The sequence below is a fragment of the Lepidochelys kempii genome, chromosome 3, assembly GCF_965140285.1.
Source record: "Lepidochelys kempii isolate rLepKem1 chromosome 3, rLepKem1.hap1, whole genome shotgun sequence".
Lineage (NCBI taxonomy): Eukaryota > Metazoa > Chordata > Testudines > Cheloniidae > Lepidochelys > Lepidochelys kempii.
Window position 1 is genome coordinate 57,156,527 of NC_136382.1, and position 18,268 is coordinate 57,174,794.

The 18,268-nt window shown below is 39.5% G+C and overlaps 1 protein-coding gene across 3 annotated transcripts in view; it reads left to right on the forward strand.

Annotated features, from left to right (window-relative positions):
- The window catches only part of SMAP1 (small ArfGAP 1), a 221,404-nt gene that overhangs the window by 42,298 nt on the left and 160,838 nt on the right, over nucleotides 1-18,268 (forward strand). For all 3 annotated transcript variants that reach the window (XM_073336382.2, XM_073336380.2, XM_073336383.2), the window contains exon 4: nucleotides 12,342-12,417. In XM_073336382.2, the coding sequence (XP_073192483.1) occupies nucleotides 12,342-12,417 (76 nt within the window). The remainder of the gene's footprint in view (nucleotides 1-12,341; nucleotides 12,418-18,268) is intronic.

Sequence of the window (18,268 nt, forward strand, 5' to 3'; positions counted from 1 at the left end):
ACACTTCCCTTCTTAAACTTTAAGATTGCTGAGTATCTGTCTTATGCAATCAAAAAGAAAACAATACTGACAAGCTGAAGCAAAACAACCCTCTGTCTTTTTTTTTACCCATACCAAAGACCTACAGATGATTCAAGAAAGGAACAGTGTTTTCATAAGAGACTTTCATCTGCCTTTTCTGCTTCCATCTCTTTGTGATGGTTGTGTACCAATAAACAGGTTTGATGGTCCTCTCGAGACCTGTTCTGAACCAATTATTGTGGGTATTTTCCTTCACCTCTTCCTTTTTGGAAACTGAATAGTAGTTCATTTTGGGGAAGCCTGGAACAAAATTTGAATAGACCATGAAGTTCTCAAGGCTATCTGAAGTGGGTATAGTATGCAGTTCAAGACTATCTCTACTCCCACTACCTTCCTCATCCCTTTCCACGGAGTCCCCTCATAAGGGGATGTTACAGCAAAAAGTCCTGTCCCTCTTGTCTCTGAGGCATAAAGAGGTTTCTTCACAATTCAGGTGAAAGGGTTTTTCTCATTTCTTTCTAAATCCAGAAAGAAGGGAGGTTGGAGGGCTATTTCGTATCTAAGAAATCAACACAATTGTTCATAAAACAAATTCAGAATGGTGATTCTAGCCTCAGTTATTCTCTCTAGATCCACAAGATTGGTTTGCAGCCCTCAATCTCCAGAAAACACATTTCCATATTGCAGTTCACCTCACATAGGAAATATCTGCATTTTTGACCTAGGAAATCAACAATTCCAATAGAGTTCTTCCGGTTGGTCTGTCAGCAGCTCCAAGAGTCCTTAACAAATGCCTAATGATTGTTGCAGTGTTCCTTAGACAGCAAAACGTTCAAGTATTTCCTTAACTTGGATTGGTTGATATAAGGTTCCTCTCCTCAACAAGTTTTAACTAACATTCATTATGTTCTCTGGCTCTCTGCCAATCTACAGCTGAGATTTTTTTCTTTGTATGCACTTAAACACTGTGGTGGAAAATGGAATTTATTGGTACTCTTCTAGATTGTATACATAGCATGAGCTTTCCTCCTCATTCTAGAGTCAACACAGTGACAGATGATAGCACAAATGCAGATCAAGCCTTTCACAAAAGTGAGATCATGCCTTAAGAATTCTGGGTCACATGGTTTTGTGCACTTTTATCACTTCTCAGGTCAGACATCGCCATCATGATCTACAGGGCTGGCTGAAGCCAATTTACAGTGTGATAAAACATCATATACATATGCCAGTGAAGATTTTTACATGTCCTTTCCTCTCTCCAGTGAATCTTTGCAAAGGTCTACCATTTTGTCTTCTCACGTTAACTCTGGTGACGAGTACGTTCACTCAAGGATGGGATGCACACACACATCATCAGACTCCAGGTCTGTGGACAAAAGAGATTTTTTTGTACATAAATATCTTGGCACTCAATGTGATCCACTTGGCATGCATACCTTTTTTAGCTCTAATCCAAGGAAAGTTATTGCAGTAGTTTTGTTTGCCATCACCTATATAGTTTTATGCAAACAAGCAGGGGGGATCCAGATAGTCTTCCCTGTGTGATGAAGTAATCCAGCTGTGGGAGTGATACCTCGAATATAAAAGAGCTATCACTACGGTTTGTCTACCAGGATTGATAACTTCAGCAGACACTTCTCATCTGATCACACACTATCTCTAAGGAATTCAGTTGTTCTGATTTTTCTGGGCATGAGGTTATCCAGCCATAGACCTATTTGACTCTGAGAGGAACAAAAAATACAGAGTTTTGTTCAAGATAGGTTGAGTTTGGGGTCTCTCTCGGATGCTCTTCATATATTTTGATCCAGGGGGCTGATATCTGCATACTTACCAGTTCTGTGAATTCCACAAACTCTTAAGAAAGATCAAACAGAACTCTGTAATGATGTTAGGAACTTTGGTTCCCAGACCTATTAAGGTCATCAATTCAGAGTCCAATTTCAAAAATTGAATCAATTTTCTAGTAATCAAACTATTTACCTCCTTTTTTCCTAAAACTTCATGCTAGTAATTTGAAAAAGAAATCTCACACTAGAAGTAGCATGAGTTACCTTTATTTATACACCATTTAGAATTTCATCTAAACTGTTGATAGCCTATACTGAGTGTAAAACGGAAGGCTGTTAAAGACAGAATATCTAAATGGTTCTATGACTGCATCTCTCAGATACAGAATACTTCAGTTATCTGTGTGTTCTGATTAAGGCTTGCTTTACCACAGCTCCTTTGCTTTGGTGGTTTCTTGTAAAAATGTTTCCATTACTAAAATATGTCTCATGACCGCCTGGAGCTCCAGTCATACTTCTTTGAAGCATCTGTGGTATAGGTGATGCTGCTAGAGTGGATGCTTGAGACTATGATATCCTAATTATTTGTTTTGAGAACCATTGCTTATGAGTCACCAGGAATGGAATACATATGGACAATCACTTGAAAAAGAGAGGCAGGTTACTTACCTTGCATTAACTGAGGTTCTTTAAGAGGTGTTGTCTATATGTATTCCATTACATGTCCTCCTTCTCCACTATATCCTAATCTGTATTCTTTGGGTTTCTGTTTTTGAAACAGAGATGGTGGGGCTGGGCCTGCTTTTTTATATCTTTAGGAGAGGGGCACGAAGGCAGCTAGGATTCAGGCATGGACCAACAGGTGGTACTGATCAAAACATTTCAACTTCTGGCCCTGAGGAAATACACACTGCTAGAGGGGAGTATAATAGATAATCACTCAAAGAGCATCAGTTACTGTCATGTAAATAACCTTTTTTCTGTGATGTGGTTAGCAGCAGCAGCAGACCATGAGTAATTTTTCCTTATTAGCTGTTGCAGGTGGCACAATGCAAATTCAATCTGTTAGATCTCCTTATAAATCCCACTTCTCCAGTTTTATTCTTCACCCTCAGCATGAAGGGACCTCCATAGATGATTTTAATTACTGTTTTGAAACAGTTTCTGGTGTGGTGACAGCTGGGAGTCACAGAGGAGTTTTGAAGAAGCCGTTACTGGAGATGAAGCCAGCTTCATATTTACTGCAGTTGCTGTCATATATTCTACACTCATTGTGAGCAGGTCCTGCTCACACAGCAAGGTGGAGTGGTGGCAGGTTCTACTGTTGCACAAGACCCTGGCTTTGCAGAGGGCAAATTATGCTGTAAAGGGTTGAGAGGAGTTTACTCATAGGAGCAAATATCCTTGCTGAAGGAGTGGAGTCCTGAGAACATGAGGTGGACTCTGAAAAAGAGGGAAAAGGGGTTCAAGATCATCAGGAATGTCTCGTCTCGTGTGTGTGTGTGTGTGTGTACACCTTCGGTAAAACTGTGTGAGAACTCCTTTTATTTTCAGTGGGAGCTTCCTCCAGTTTCTAGATATTTATTGCATCTGCACCTAGGGCTGAGCTGAAGAAATAAAGCTGCAAAGCTTTGGTATCCCTAAGTCTCCTTGACTCTTCTCTTTTGGACATCTTTTCTGAAGTTGCCTTCCGTCCCGTGGTGAGGGGGAGCGGGGCAGGGACGGAGATGTGTCAGACTCATTACAAAGTGTAGGCTGTGGACTCAGCTAGGCGAGTCTCAAAGTAGGACTTGAAATATGTTTTAAGAATGTCATTGTAGCCATGTGATTTGAAGGGCCCAAGCAGAAATTATACTGCTTCATTTTTGTAGGAGTATAAGCAAGAAAAAACTAAATATCTGTATCTCTGCCCAAAAGATTATGGCAACAGCGTGTACCTCCCTAGATGCCATACATGTTCTTATTGCATGCTCTTCTTCACTCAGCCTACCCAGCAACAGCCTTAACTAGCAGTAATATGGCTTCACCAGTTAGGAGGGTAATATCTGTCAATTAACTACAGTATGTAAGCCCTACTCTGGCCCTTTTCCCTTAGTTTCTGCATGCTGGAAACTCTGAGGACAATTCCTGGGTTCTCTAGTCAGTATGCTCTTTTAACAGTGCCATCCTCACCCCTTTTGTGGAAGCAGAATCTCTGTCTTGTCCTCAGGGCACTCCAGATTGATGTGGAAGAGAGTTATAGTCATGAAGTGCTTCTGGGAGAGCAACTCTGTTTTTTTCAGCTGGAGGATCTGCACCTGGACTTCCATAATTCATAGATTTTTAAGGCTAGAAAGGGGAACATTATGATCATCTAGACATATTTTCTGCATAGCACAGATCATAACTTCACCCAGCAATTCCTGTAGGTGATGAACGGGGTATGCACTGTTGAGTGGTTTAACATTTCTTTGCTTTTGTGAGTGTCAGATCTGTAGTAGCAACCTTAACTGCTTCACAACAGTTTTTGCATACTGTAAATCATGTTACCCATTTTAGCCACATTGTTTTATTGACCTGATGTGCTGACATAGGACAGAGCTGCTTGTTCCAGATGTAATGTAAATGTCTACATTTTATCTCTGTAATGCACAACCAATCAGAAAACCTAAATACTGGTTTGTTCATTTTGAAGGCTGTCATGGATTAGGTAGAATGCTAGACCTCCTTTGCTCTTCTGAATAAAGGATATCTTCCTGTCACCTTATGAAGATGTCCACAAACTGTATATAGAGTTTGTCTAATGTCACTCTCCTTGCAATGTATCAACCTCATGAATTTGGACGGCTAAGATATCTGTCCTCTCCTGACACATTCATCCACCTCTGCCTTTAGATTCTGAATTTGGAAGAACATTCCTAATACCATACTGGCTACATCTGCTGATGGTCAAGACTTGAGTATTCTTCCCTTTGCCAGTACTTATCAGAAGCTGCATAAACTCCCTCAGGAATTCACAGAAAAATAGTGGTTCTTTCAGGGCCTCTGTGTATTCCCACTTGTGGGAAATGGTGCCATTGGCTTTGAGCTGCAGAGCTTCCTTGAAAACCCATATCCATTGGGAAGCACTTGATTACATTGCTTTTCTCTGCATAAGGGCGTGCACCCCAAACTACCTTAGTTCGTTTGCTGCTGTTACAGAGAGCAAATAGAGCCTGTCTTTAGGATCTCAGACTAGATCTTCCCTCAGTCTAGCTTATTTTGTAATAGAGCGTGTAGAGATATAGGTCATAGTTAAACATAAGCATCCTTTCCTTGTTCCGGAAGTCTTCAACCCTTCACCAAGACCAAGTCAGGTCAGTCCCATAAAGGCTTGGAGTACAGATTTATTAACTTACTGGAGCACAGGGTAGTTTGGCTCTCAAGGCCTTTCAGCTGTCCCTGAATAGTGCTGTGACCCAGGGACCTGTTGATGCCAGTAGGCAGAGTGCATAAGGTTTTACAGGTATCCCCTGGTTTGGATGTATGCATGATAATTCACCAAAGGTCTCTACCGAGACACAGCAGCAGTGCAGAAGTAAGGGTGGCAATACACCATACCATGCCACCCTTACTTGCAGTTCCTTGTGGGTCAGGACCCCCAGTTTAAAGAAATGCTGTGTACTTCTGTATACTTTTACCCTGTAGATTTCATAGGGGAGATCAGATTTCACAGTCCATAATGTTTTTCAAGGCTGTGAATTTGGTAGGGCCCGATTCATAACCTAGAGCAGAGGTTCTCAAATGGGGGGTGGGACCCCCTAGCGGGTGTGGAAAGTGGGAGCGGGGGAAAGCTTTACCCACAGCAGTGAATAACTAACAAAGTTGATTCCTCCAGACATATCAGGTTCTCAGATGGAGCTGTGCATTTTGATGAATTTCTGTTAAGCTTGCATAGCATTATACAAAGTTGTTGACATCTGTACATTAATCCTTTTGCTACAATATGCTACAACGTGGTGTGCACAGTTTTGCTTTTGCTCTTATTACAGTGGATTGTGGGCTCCTTCGTGCAACAGAAAAAAACCCAAACCCAAAAACCTCAAGTGGAAAAACAAAAGGCAAAACTGATTCAAGTGAAGTGCCACTCCTGCATATATCAATATATGTACTTGTGTGGCAGGGGGGAGGGGTGTAAACTACTATAGGCACAAAGAAGAAAAATCAAATAAGTTTGAGAACCACTGCTCTACAGTCTTCAGCTTCCTCAGTGGCATGAGAAAGATAGCCCCCTTAAGGAGTCTCTGTCTTCATGGGACTTAAAATCTTGTCTTAACCAAGTGGATGTGGTCTCCTTACAACTGTATTGCATAAGTCTCTCAAGCATCTATCTTCTTGATAGCAATTACATCTGTTAGGAGGGTAAATGAGTTTAATTCTTTGTGTTGTCTGCCCGCCACCTTCCCTCCATTATGGTAATCCACATGGACAAAGTAATAATAAGGCCACATTCCAGCTTTATGCCAAATGTGGCCTTATTTCCACCTGTCTCAATGTATTTCCCTCCCAGAGTTATTCCCCTGACTTCCCACCAAAGGGAAATTTTATTTCCATACACTAGATGTGAAGAGGGTGCTCTGCCTTTATCTGAAAAAGACCAAACCCTTTAAAAAAAAAAATCCAGTAGCTATGTGCAGCATATAGGGGGAGATGCTGGAGTCATTGGCTTTCTGACTGGTTAAGGTGGTGTATAGGACATTTTAGCTAGGGGTCCAGTACCCCTTGGTTTAAAGACACTGAAAGGCACTGCAGCGTCAGTGGTGTGTCTAGGCAGGTTGCCTCACGGAGATATGAAAAGTAGTCACCTGGAGTTTAGTGTGCACTTCCAGCAGACACTGTATTTAGCATTGCTCTCTAATAACCTTTTTGGGAGTACAAACTATCCATATAGCTAAGAACTCCTTGCTCACCATCTTCTTGGTGGAGCACTGCTTGCTACCCTCTCACAAAGGAGGCCCTGAAACAGGAAAAGAGGTTACTTGCCAGTAACTGTTCTTTGAGAATCTCCTCTGTGTATTCACACTACTTGCCCACCTTCCTCACTACCTCTGTTTCAAATAACAGCAGGACTCTGGATGGAGAAAAGGCATGAGATGTTTAGTGAGCTCGGGGGTGTACTCTTTATATAGAAGAGGGCAGTGACTTCACTCTTATCAAGATCTTTAAAGTACCTGCCAACTGACCCAGCTTCTTGAGCAATCTGCATCTTGATGCCAGAGCATTGTGAATTGCCCAAGCATGAATGCAGAGGAGACTCCTGAACAGCAATTACTGATAACACTTCTTTATATGTCCCAAATTGGATTCTGTTATGTCCAGTTTAAAAAAAAGGCTTCACCCATGAATTCGTGTGTCCCTAAACCATCCTTTTGATAGAAAGATTCTTGCCTTAAGTGCCACTGAGTTCTCTGTCCTTACGTATCTGTTTCATCTTGGTTTGAGGATCTAGCAGGATTTTTTTTTCTTTTCCCCCTACTCTCCCAAAAAGGAAGATTTAGGTTTTGCTGTCAGTTACATTATGAACAAAGTCATTAAGATTTATTCCATCTGGCAGCCAACACTTGCAATTTATTTCTGGTAGCAAGATGAGTTTTGTGGTTTAGGTAAAAAAGTAAGTGTGCAGCGCACAAGCACACAAATCCATTATCTTCAGTTTATGCCTTCAGTGACACCTGCATAAACCCGTTTAATGTATAATCTCATATTGCTGTGTAGCTGATGACCTGATTTATAATGACATGGAAAGAAACAAGCTTGATTCTCAGATCCCAGGCTGAGTTTTCAGAGCTAGAAGTTTGTAAATAAAAGGATTTTTCTCTAACTGAACAAAATTGATATGGAAGTCAATAAGACACAGTGAATATGGAACCCCACATTGCCATTTTACAGTGTCCCTTTTCAGAATAGAACTGTACTTAATAGTGAATAAACAGTAACCATGTTGCCAAATTGTAAAATTGTAACTTTAAAGTATTGTAGAACCAATTTTGTGTATTTCTTGCTGGTGTGGTGTATTAGGATTTCCAGTTCAGTATGTAAACTTTTTTCTATTTTTCAAAGTTTTTTTTTAATTGCCTTATATTTAACACTAATCTTTTTTTCTTCTCTTCATTGTCTGAATTTTATTGTATTTTTCTGCCAGGTAAATTTTGCTTTAATATTTACTTAGTTCAAGCATGGATTTTTTTTTCCTGTTATCAAATTTTAATGCATGGCAAGAAATCTCTAAAAACATCAACATCAGTTGTCATTCCCTAGAGAAAAAGTGAGGCACATTACTTTCTCTGCCCCCCTCCCCCCCATTTTTTTAAACAAAGAATACTCTGGGTAAAGCTTAAAAGGGGGGAAAATAGAGATAACATCATGGTAGTGGTTCACTATAGGCCACCAAATTAGGAAGAGGAGGTGGATGTGGCATTTTGGGGGGATGGGAGGCAGGGGAGGGAGGGACAGACGGACCGACCAAACAAATATCCAAAACACAAGAACCTGGTGGTAGTGGGAGATTTGAACTTTCATCTGTTGGAAAAGTAATACCGCAAAATATAAATTTCCAATAAGTTCTTGGAATGTGCTGGGGACAACTTTTTGTTTCAGTAAGTGCAGGATGTAACTAGGGGGACAGCCATTTTAGACTTGATTCTGACTAACGGAGGAAATGGCTGTGAATCTGAAGGCGAAAGGCAATTTGAGTGAAAGTGATCAGGAAATGATAAATTTCATGGTTCTATGAGTAAGGACAATTAAAAAAAAAAAAAAAAAAGCAGCCAGTAACAAACTCAGAGAACTGGCAGGTAAGGGTCCCTGGGAAGAAAATCTAAATGAAAAGGAGTGCAGGGAGCTGGCAGTTTCTAAAGGAGGCAGGATTAAAGACACAACTACCACTATCCTGATGGGAAGGTAAAATAGGAAGAATAGTAAGGGAACAATATAGCTCTATCAAGAGTTTTTTAAAGACCTGAAAATCAAAAAAAGAATCATACAAAAAGTGAAAACATGGGCAAATTGGTAAGGAGGCATACAAAAGAATAGAACAAGCATGTAGGGACAAAATTACATAGTTATTAAGGGACATAAAAGGCCATTAGAAAAGGTTCTTTAAATACAATAGGAGCAAGAGAAAAGTGAAGGAATGTGTGGGTCTTCTACTTAGCAGAGAAGAGCTAATAACTGATGACACCCAGAAGGCTGAAGGGCACAATGCCTATTTTTCATCAGTCTTAACTTTTTTTAGTGAAGGGTGATCAGATAGATACTCAATACTATTAATAATAACAAGGGGGAGAGAACACAAGTCAAAATAGGGAAAACATGTTAAAGAATATTTAGGTAAGTTAGATGTATTCAAGTCAGAAGGGCCTGAAGAAATTCATTTAAGGATACTAAAGCTAGCTTTGGTAATCTTGGAACTGTTAGCAATTATCTTTGAGAGCTCATGGAGGACTGGTGAGATCTCAGAGGACAGGAGAAGAGTGAATGTAGTACCTATCTTTTTTTAAAAAAAAAAGAGAGAAAACAAAGACGACCTGGGAAATTATAGACCAGTCAGCCTAACTTAGATTCCTGGAAAGATAAACAAATTATTAAACAATCAGTTTGTAAGCTCCTCGAGGGTACTAGAGTTATAAGAAATAGCCAGCATAAAACAAATTATGCCACACCAACGTAATTTCTTTCTGTGAGAGGGTTACTGACTTAATGAATGGGGAGAAGCAGTATATCTTGATTGTTGTAAGATTTTTCTCACATTCCCATACGACATTCTAATAACAAAGTAGGAAAATAATATTGTTTAGATGAAATTACAGTAAGGTGGGTGCACAACTGGTTGAGACCATACTCAAAGAGTAGTTATGAATGGTTTGCTGTCAAACTGGAAGGATGTATCTAGTGGGGTCCCACAGAGTCTGTCCTGAGTCTGGTAGAAGTCAGTATCTTCATTAATGACTTGGATAATGGAGTGGAGAATATGCGTATAAAATTTGTGGATTGACACCAAACTGGGAAGATTGTAGGCGCTATGGAGGACAGGATGAAAATTCAAAAAAAACCTTGACAAATTGGAGAATTGGTCTGAAATCAACCAGAGAAAATTTATTAAAGTATTCATTTAGTATTCATTATTTATTAAACTCGTCATTCATCTACAAAATGAGGAATAACTGGCTAGATGGTAGTATTGTAGAAATGGATTGGCAGGTTATAGTGGGTCACAAATTGAGTATGAGTCAATGTGATGCAGTTGTGAAAAAAGCTAATATTGTGGGATGTATTAATAGGAGTGTCCTGTGAAAGACGTGGATGTAGTTGTCCTGCTCTACTTGGTTCTGGTGAGGCCTCAGTTGGAGTACTGTGTCCAATTCTGGGTGTCACACTTCAGTAAAGATGTGAACAAATTGGAGAGACACCAAAGGAGAGCAACAGAAATGGTAAAAGGTTTAGGAAAACTGACCTTTTTCAAGAAAGTTTAAAACATGCCCAGTTTCTTAGTTTTGAGTAAAGGAGACTAAGGCAAAACCTGGTAAGTCCTCAAATATGTTAAGGGCTTTTATAAAGAGGACTGTGATCAATTTTTCTGAATGTCCACTGAAGGTAGGACAAAAAGTAATGGGCTTAATCTTCAGCAATGGAGATTTAGGTTAGATATTAGGAAAAAACTTTCTAGTCTTAAGGATAGCTAAGCTCTGGAATAGGCTTCTGTGATAGAGATCCCTTGGCAAAGGGTCCCTTGTTCTTTGCAAAGAACAATTTTCACCTCAGACTTGTCAAACTCACTACGCCAAATACTTATCTGATGGGATATTTATTCATAAAGAGTAACATGTAAGATAGCTATACAAAGCTTGTAACTTGTCAAGATTTATAATAATTGCAAGATGTATATATGGGTAATATTTAAGGAATATAATTTTATGGAAAATATGCTTTATGGACTTGGAGTAGAAATTACTCACCATGAGATAATGTTTCTCAGTGATGGCCCATTTGGGTAAGGAAAGTTGTCACCCTACCCTATTTAGCTGTTGATGCAAGGCTCAACTGTCAAGCCTTTCTACCTCCGAAGACTTGATGGAAAACAGACAACTGGAAACAATCAAAACCATGTGGGGCTGAAAAAGAAACTTTCTTTGCTGTTTTCCCAATCTATGAACAGAAACAAAAGGCTGTTTTCAGTATAAAACAGAAGGGAGAAGCACTCTATCCATTCTTTGACCCCTTAGGAAGTGGAGGACTTGGATAAACATTTGGATCCTGGTACTTGTGAAACCAGTCAGCTCTGCAACAGCGTGAACTTGGTGGAGAAAGCCTGTTTTATTATATAGGAAAGGTAACTATTGATAAGTGTAGACCCAGGTTTCATTTTGTTTTTTGTTGTAACCAGATGTTTCCATCACCACCTTACACCCCTAATTAAATCTTCACTCTTTCTTAAATAAGCCTTTAAATTTATTGTAAGTGCTCACAAGTGCTTTGTTGTTTACATGCGTGTTGGTTTAAGATTAAACTGGCCAACTGGAGTACACTGCACCTTTGGGTGCAGAAAGAAAAGGAGTACTTGTGGCACCTTAGAGACTAACCAATTTATTTGAGCATAAGCTTTCGTGAGCTGTAGCAGAGGATCTGGAAGTTTGGTGCAGAGGATCTGGAATTTCTGTGAGTAGCCGGTGTCGGGCTGGATATATCATAGGGGAACGATTCAAAATAACTTGGGGTTTGGGATGCCCCGATGGTTAACCTGCCAGGTGAAGTTGGGGCTGGCATAGCCCAGAGGAGAATGTTTGAGTGGCTGAAGACTGATGGTATTAAGGAGCTGACACCCAACTACCACAAGAAAGACTTCCTCTTGTGGGAGGCAGGGGGTAACAAGATGACTCTGAGTCCTGGGAGCCCTGAGAATTGCCGCAGCTTCCAAGGGAGGTTGTGCAGTTCTCCTCATTGGAACTTTTAAAGAACAGCTTGGACAAGTATCTGATAGGGATGGCTGAGGTTTATTTGGTCCTCTTGCCTCAGAGCATGGTCTGGTCTTGATGACTTTTCAAGGCCCCTTCCAGCCTTCTATTTCTATGATTCTGTGATTCTTATTGCAGGATTGTGTGGTGGTGTTAGTCTTCGTGGGTGCTCACAACCTATTGCATAATATAAATATGGAGTGAAAATATTTTGATGGCAGGACACTGAATCACATCTATTTTGTATATCCATTTTTCATGTCATTGATTTCAAAGTAAGAAAATGAAGCTGTTAAGAGAAGTATATATGAAATCTAAGCAGTAAGTAGCTGTGACTGAATTTTTACTATTGATAAGTTCATTGAAAGTAGTTGACCATGTTCATTAATAACCAAAGCCGTTCAGGTTTTGTTCTCTCACCTTAAAATAAAATTGCAAAAATGAAATGTTGGAGAATTAGAATCTAATGTCATTCTTTTAGTTTGAATATTCTTAATTAACCAGATTTTAGATTAATTTTCTTCCTCTCACTGTGTTTTCCTTAACTGCCTGTTTTCAGAGCTGTAGAATTTTTCATCAGGGATAAATATGAAAAGAAGAAGTACTATGACAGAAATGCAATCAGTGTCACCAGCGTAAGTATGCAATACTTCCAATAATTCAGATAGTATTCTTTGTATTGAAGCTTTAAATTACCCTTGGAGAAATTTGAAATAGTCTACCTAAGTACTTATCAGAGGAGGTACTGTATGTAGGAATATTAAATAGATGGTAAAGACATGAACATATAATAGTAAACATTCCTTTGGTCCAGAGCCATACAAGACTGATCTTCATTATCTGTGTAAAAAAACCGATGGACAGACAACTTCCCTACCCAAAAAACCTAGAGGTGAACAATTTGTGTGTGAGATAATTATAATATAGTTAAGGTTGTGTTTCAGAGTTTAGTTCTAAGAAACTTTAAAGCTTTATTTTGTAGAAAAAATTATTGAAGTGGCAAAAACCAAAACACAGAGTATGGACTTGGAGCAGTACTTTTCTTGGTGGTTTGATGAAAAATGAATTGACATTGAGAGAATAATAACTTAAAAATCACTACCTTTGGAAACACCTCCCTTCATGCCTCCACTCCCCCCTAGTAGTCTCACTTTTCTTTGAAGGATAAAATACATGAGGCGAAATAGATCTTGTCCTATAGCCCTGTAGTCTTCAGTTGGGAAACAGGAGACCAGGAGTTCAAATCTTAACTCCTAAGTGCAGTTTAAATTCTAGTGCCATTCTCCTTGTTGACTACAGTCATGAACCTCAACCTAGAAGACAGTTATGGGACAGCTGCTGAAGACTTAGATTTTGAAATAAATTAGCAGAAAAATTATCCAAGGTCATTGCAGGCACAGAACCCAAGTCTCTAACATGACAGTCCTGTCTCATCCATTGCACCACACTGCCTTCCAGAGTGATTAAACTACTCTCTTAGCACCATAGAATATCAGGGTTGGAAGGGACCTCAGGAGGCCATCTAATCCAACCCCCTCCTCAAAGCAGGACCAAATCCCCAATATTTGCCCCAGATCCCTAAATGGCCCCCTCAACGATTGAACTCACAAACCTAAATTTAGCAGGCCAATGCTCAAACCACTGAGCTATCTCACCCCTATCCTGTTTCTAACTACTATAAACCAAACTCCCCTCCACCCCCTCCCCCGAGCCAAGGTTAAAATCCAACCATGCTGATTACCAAGTATGTCGAGTGGCTGGTCTTCAAAGGGACTAACAATTACTTCTGTAGCTCATATAGTGTAGACCTAGGCTAGAGATATGAAGGCCAAAGGGAGGATGTGATTCACACAGTTAAAAGACCATTTTAAAACAAGATTTATGCTTAACATTCCCGAAGAAGATGGCAAAGTAGTTTCCCAAATGCATGGAATGTGAGAGTCAGATGAGCTGCTCTTTTAAAATTGCTATAAAAGCATATGAGGTCACTAGTAAGATTTATTTATTTATTTATTCTTGTGTTAGAGTGCAAGTTTGAAATTGGGGTATCTATTGGAGATGGAAGTGAAAACCTTATGAAGTTGGAGTGTGTTATCAACAGTGCTATAGGCAATACGAAGGCGGAAAACATATACATTCCTTTCTCCCATAACTTATTTCCATATTCTTAAGGTTTTAGGTAGATGGGGTTTGTCCTGCTGTAACCTTTTGGGATAGAAGTTGGGAAAAAGTTACCACATTCCAGGACACTGGGAAGTCCTACCACCTTCTGTGATAGTTGTCATATTCTCTGATCACTTGATCTGGTCCTTCAGTCCCATCTGTCAGTTTCTGGTCAGTGTTTCTCCAGGTTGAGCCCATTTAAGTTTTCTCTGCATTTCTCCATAACAGATTACTTGTTATCAAATTGGCTTTTAATACATTAATTCTTTGGGTTTTAGGTGACTGTATGTTGCACGTGCAGGCTTGAGTTACCCAACATATGTACTTTCCTTGCTGGGTGTGCCGTTCCTGGTCCATATCATTTTATGTCATCCTGGCCTGGGTCTTCCCAGAAAGTTTTTTTTTTTTTGTTACAGATGTGTGATTTTTTTACCTCATAACTTCCAGCACAATATGTTACCTTTATGTTACCTAATGTCACATCATTTTAAGCAGATCAGCAATTCTGTGTAAAAAAAGAATTGGCAAAACCATGCTTTTGCCGACAAGGCCTTGGCCTAAAGTGTCGGCTCATCTATACTCATTCACTATGTGTAACTAAAAATCATTAAAATATAACTAACAAAGCTTTTAATTTTATCATTTAGCAGTCCTTAATTATTCTATTCCAGTGTTAAAAGTCAGTATACGTTATCCTCTTCATCTGTTTGAGGAGGGGTGTTTGGAGAGCATGCTATGATTCTTTAATGTCAAAATTTCTTAACTTTAAAAATAGCTTTTCATTCAAAGTCCAGGTTTGTTTGTAAATTATTACAAAAAATTTCACTAGAAGTTTGAATACATTTTGAGTGTGTCAATTTTAGAGCCTTGATATTTAGTTGCTTTTAATAGTAACTCCTACAGTACTAAATAGTTTAAGTTTAAAATCATAGGATACCGTTGAATAACAGATTTAAGGCATGGATGTAATGGATTTCTACAATGATCTATGTTATGGAGAGGTCCTAGTATTTTCTGTAGTTAAGGTAAAAAACAATCCTTCCATTATCAGCACAATTTTTGCCCACCTCCACTCTTTCAAAATAAAAAGCAATTAGATAATATCTTTGTGACAAGGAGTGTGTCTTGTTTGTGAGGTACCTAGCACGCTTTTTGGGTACTGTCTTAATTCAGGAACCAGTCTACCACAAAAAAGACGTTTTCACGTTTATGGGATAGCTGGTGTGAAAGGACAAACCTCAAAAAAAAAAAGTCTTTCAGATGTGGTCACTTTATTGTACTCATGCAGTTAGTCAACCTCTAATCAGTACCTTCTCTGAAAAATGGGAGCCTCTCGATATCTAGCCAAGTTATATTTATTAGGATTTAAAGACTTGCTATAATTATCAGTAAATGCTGGATCAGATGATAATGATATGGGACTGAAAACTGTTTAGGCGCTTCTGTGGCATTTAATAAACGTTGACATATTTGTTCTCACAGTATACTTGTGAGATAGAGAAGTACTATTGTCATTTTCAAATGAGGAACTGAAGCACAAGAAGCAAAGCAACTTCTTCCTAAGGTCACACACAAGGTATATGTCGGAGTTCAGAGTAGCACCCTGATCTCCTGAATCCTAGTCCTTTGCCTTCACTAAAACACCACACTTATTCCTGATTTTGGGAGAAAACTCTATTAACTTAATGGAGTTACACTTGTGCAAAACAGGTCATTGACACTGTGCACCCTGGGGGGGTGAGATGCAGAAGTATGGGTATACTTAGACTGTAACCTCTTTGGGGCAGGGACAGGCTCAGGGTCTAACTGATCACAATACATGGGGTTGGGAAGATTGGTCCGTAATGAAGAGGACATGTCACCGGTACAAAGTAATTTGGATCCCTTGGTAAGCTGTGCGCAGGCAAACAATATTCATTTTAAGATAGCTAAATGGGAACATATACATCTAAGAACAAATGTATGTCACATTTCCAGGATGGGGAAATCTGAAATAGAAATTCGGGGTCAGGCAAACTTAAGTCCTCAGTTCACAAAGTTTTGGATACCTTAATGGGCACCTGGCAAAACATTATGACAAGAAAATTCACTTTTTACCTTCACATTTCCCTTGTCACCAGATTCTGAAGTTGCTTTCAAAACTGAGTGATATGCATCCAGAATTGGAAGTCAAGGTTTGAAGCTGGTTTACTTTCTGGAAAGGTGACTTTCCAACTCCAGGCGAGTTTTCAGATCTTCAGCAAGTTTCACTCTATTATAGTGGTTGTGTCAGTTTCTCTGTCTCTTTGTGTGAGAAGGTCATGTATCAAAGTACTGGAAAGCAGTAGGTTTTTAAATAATTTTTATTGTACCAATGAATGGACCGGTTAGTGGTGGTCACAGATGGTATGGCAGCAGCAAAGCCATCTGTTGTACTCAGGGCCACAAGTGGAAAGCTGTTGCAGCTTCCCCAGAATATATAAATTTGGAATACATAAATCTGTTCTACCTTCTTGATTTAGATTAATTTAATTTACAGAGCCATGGAATATGGATAATCCTATGGTTATTTTAAATTTTTGTTGTAAAATGTGGTCATTGTTTTGACACTTGATCTAGAGGAGTTATAGGGAGTGTACAGCTGCTGAAGATTTATTTTCTACAGATTGCATCTATTATAGAGATGGTATTTCCTGTGGTAATATAGTAACTAGCTTTAATTTGTAAGCCTGACTTTAACACCACAACTCCTCTGACTTCTGCAAACTAAACTAGTCTACATGAAATTTATCATATGAGATTACCTGCCACATGAAATTCTTTAGCACAGATAATGGGTTTTCCTTTGAGTATTTGTCTGCGTGCGTGCTAGTAGTTATTTTTTGTGTGAGTTCAGAAATTTCTGGATTGTGGTGTTCATTGGAGTGGCATGTTCATGGTCCTTATGACAACTTATCTGAAGATATGTAATGAGGTGCAGCTCCAACTGCTCTCTGGTTCCTTTGTTTCAAAAATCTGATTATTCTAAGACTTGGAAATAATGAAGGGCAGGTTCTGAGGATACATACAGACAAAACTTCTAGAAGAACCATTTTCCATGGTAAATAGCTGTTCTCAGAGTATAAGTGTGTGATAGTATGCCATTTCCTTAGCAATAAGTAATGAAGGGAAACATCGCAGATCCTTACGAGCAGGAAAAGAGAAAATGAAATGTAGTCAGCAGCCCATTACAAAATGGCTACTTTAGGGTTGCAGTTACTTGTGTCTGCCAAATTCTAAAGGGCCAGGCCAGAAAGGCATGATCAGAAAAGAGTCTTTTAAAAGTAAGCAAACCTGTGTTGTGGAGTTGCTTCTGGGAAGGGACTATTTTGGTCTTGTGACTTAAGGTAAGAAAGCATTGTATCCATTTTTACCTTTCACTCTAAAGGCAACTTCCAATGCACTAGGTTCCTTGTAATTTAAAGCAGATGTTTTTTATGTGAACCTACTGTGACGTCTTATGATTATTTTGGTTTTAGTATAAAGGTAAAGTTGATAGCGTGAACAGGTATTTAATTTCTCATTTGAGAAATAATTTCTGAAAACCAAAGTATTGAAGATACTATTTCACTGGGTTTCAATTTGTTTACATAATGGACTGCTTATTAAAATTATTGTGAACCTGTCAATCTCAATCTCACTCCTTTGTAGCAGCCACAGTATAGTGGTTGTTGCAAGGGATGTGGAATTGTTAATATTAGTCTATGAATATTGATGTGTAATGATTGTATGAACATTGTGTGTGACCTATTCAAGTCAGGTAAAGTTACTATATGACGATGGTGGATTATTAGAATTTACTATGTGACTATTGATCTAACTCAGTGGTTCTCAACCTATTTATCATTGTGTTACCTGGGCTGCAGGTTGAGAACCACAGTGCGCTCTCCCCTCCTCCCAAGACCCCTATGCCTAGCGCCTCCTGCCCAGAGACTCCTCCACAGAGTGGGGCCAGGAGTGGAGCCCTGGGCGGGTGGCAGGGACCCCGCTGTGCAGGGCCACACTGGGCAGCCCGGATCCCGCCACACTGGGCAGCCGGGAGCCCGGACCCGGCCGCGTGGCCTGGTGGCCTTTAGCACATAACTGGGCCACAGCTGTGTGCTAATTGGGCAGCGTGCGGGCCATGAGTTGAGAACCACTGATCTAATTTAACAGGGAGCTGAAAGAGAAAACAGAAAAGCAACACAATAGAGCTAAGTAATCTTAGCACATTTGAAAAAGTGGTCAAGCTGTTAACTTCAAGGACCTTCGTCTATATTAAGTTGCAAGCTTTTTTGCGAGAGGTAGGAGCCTGGAGATCAGAAG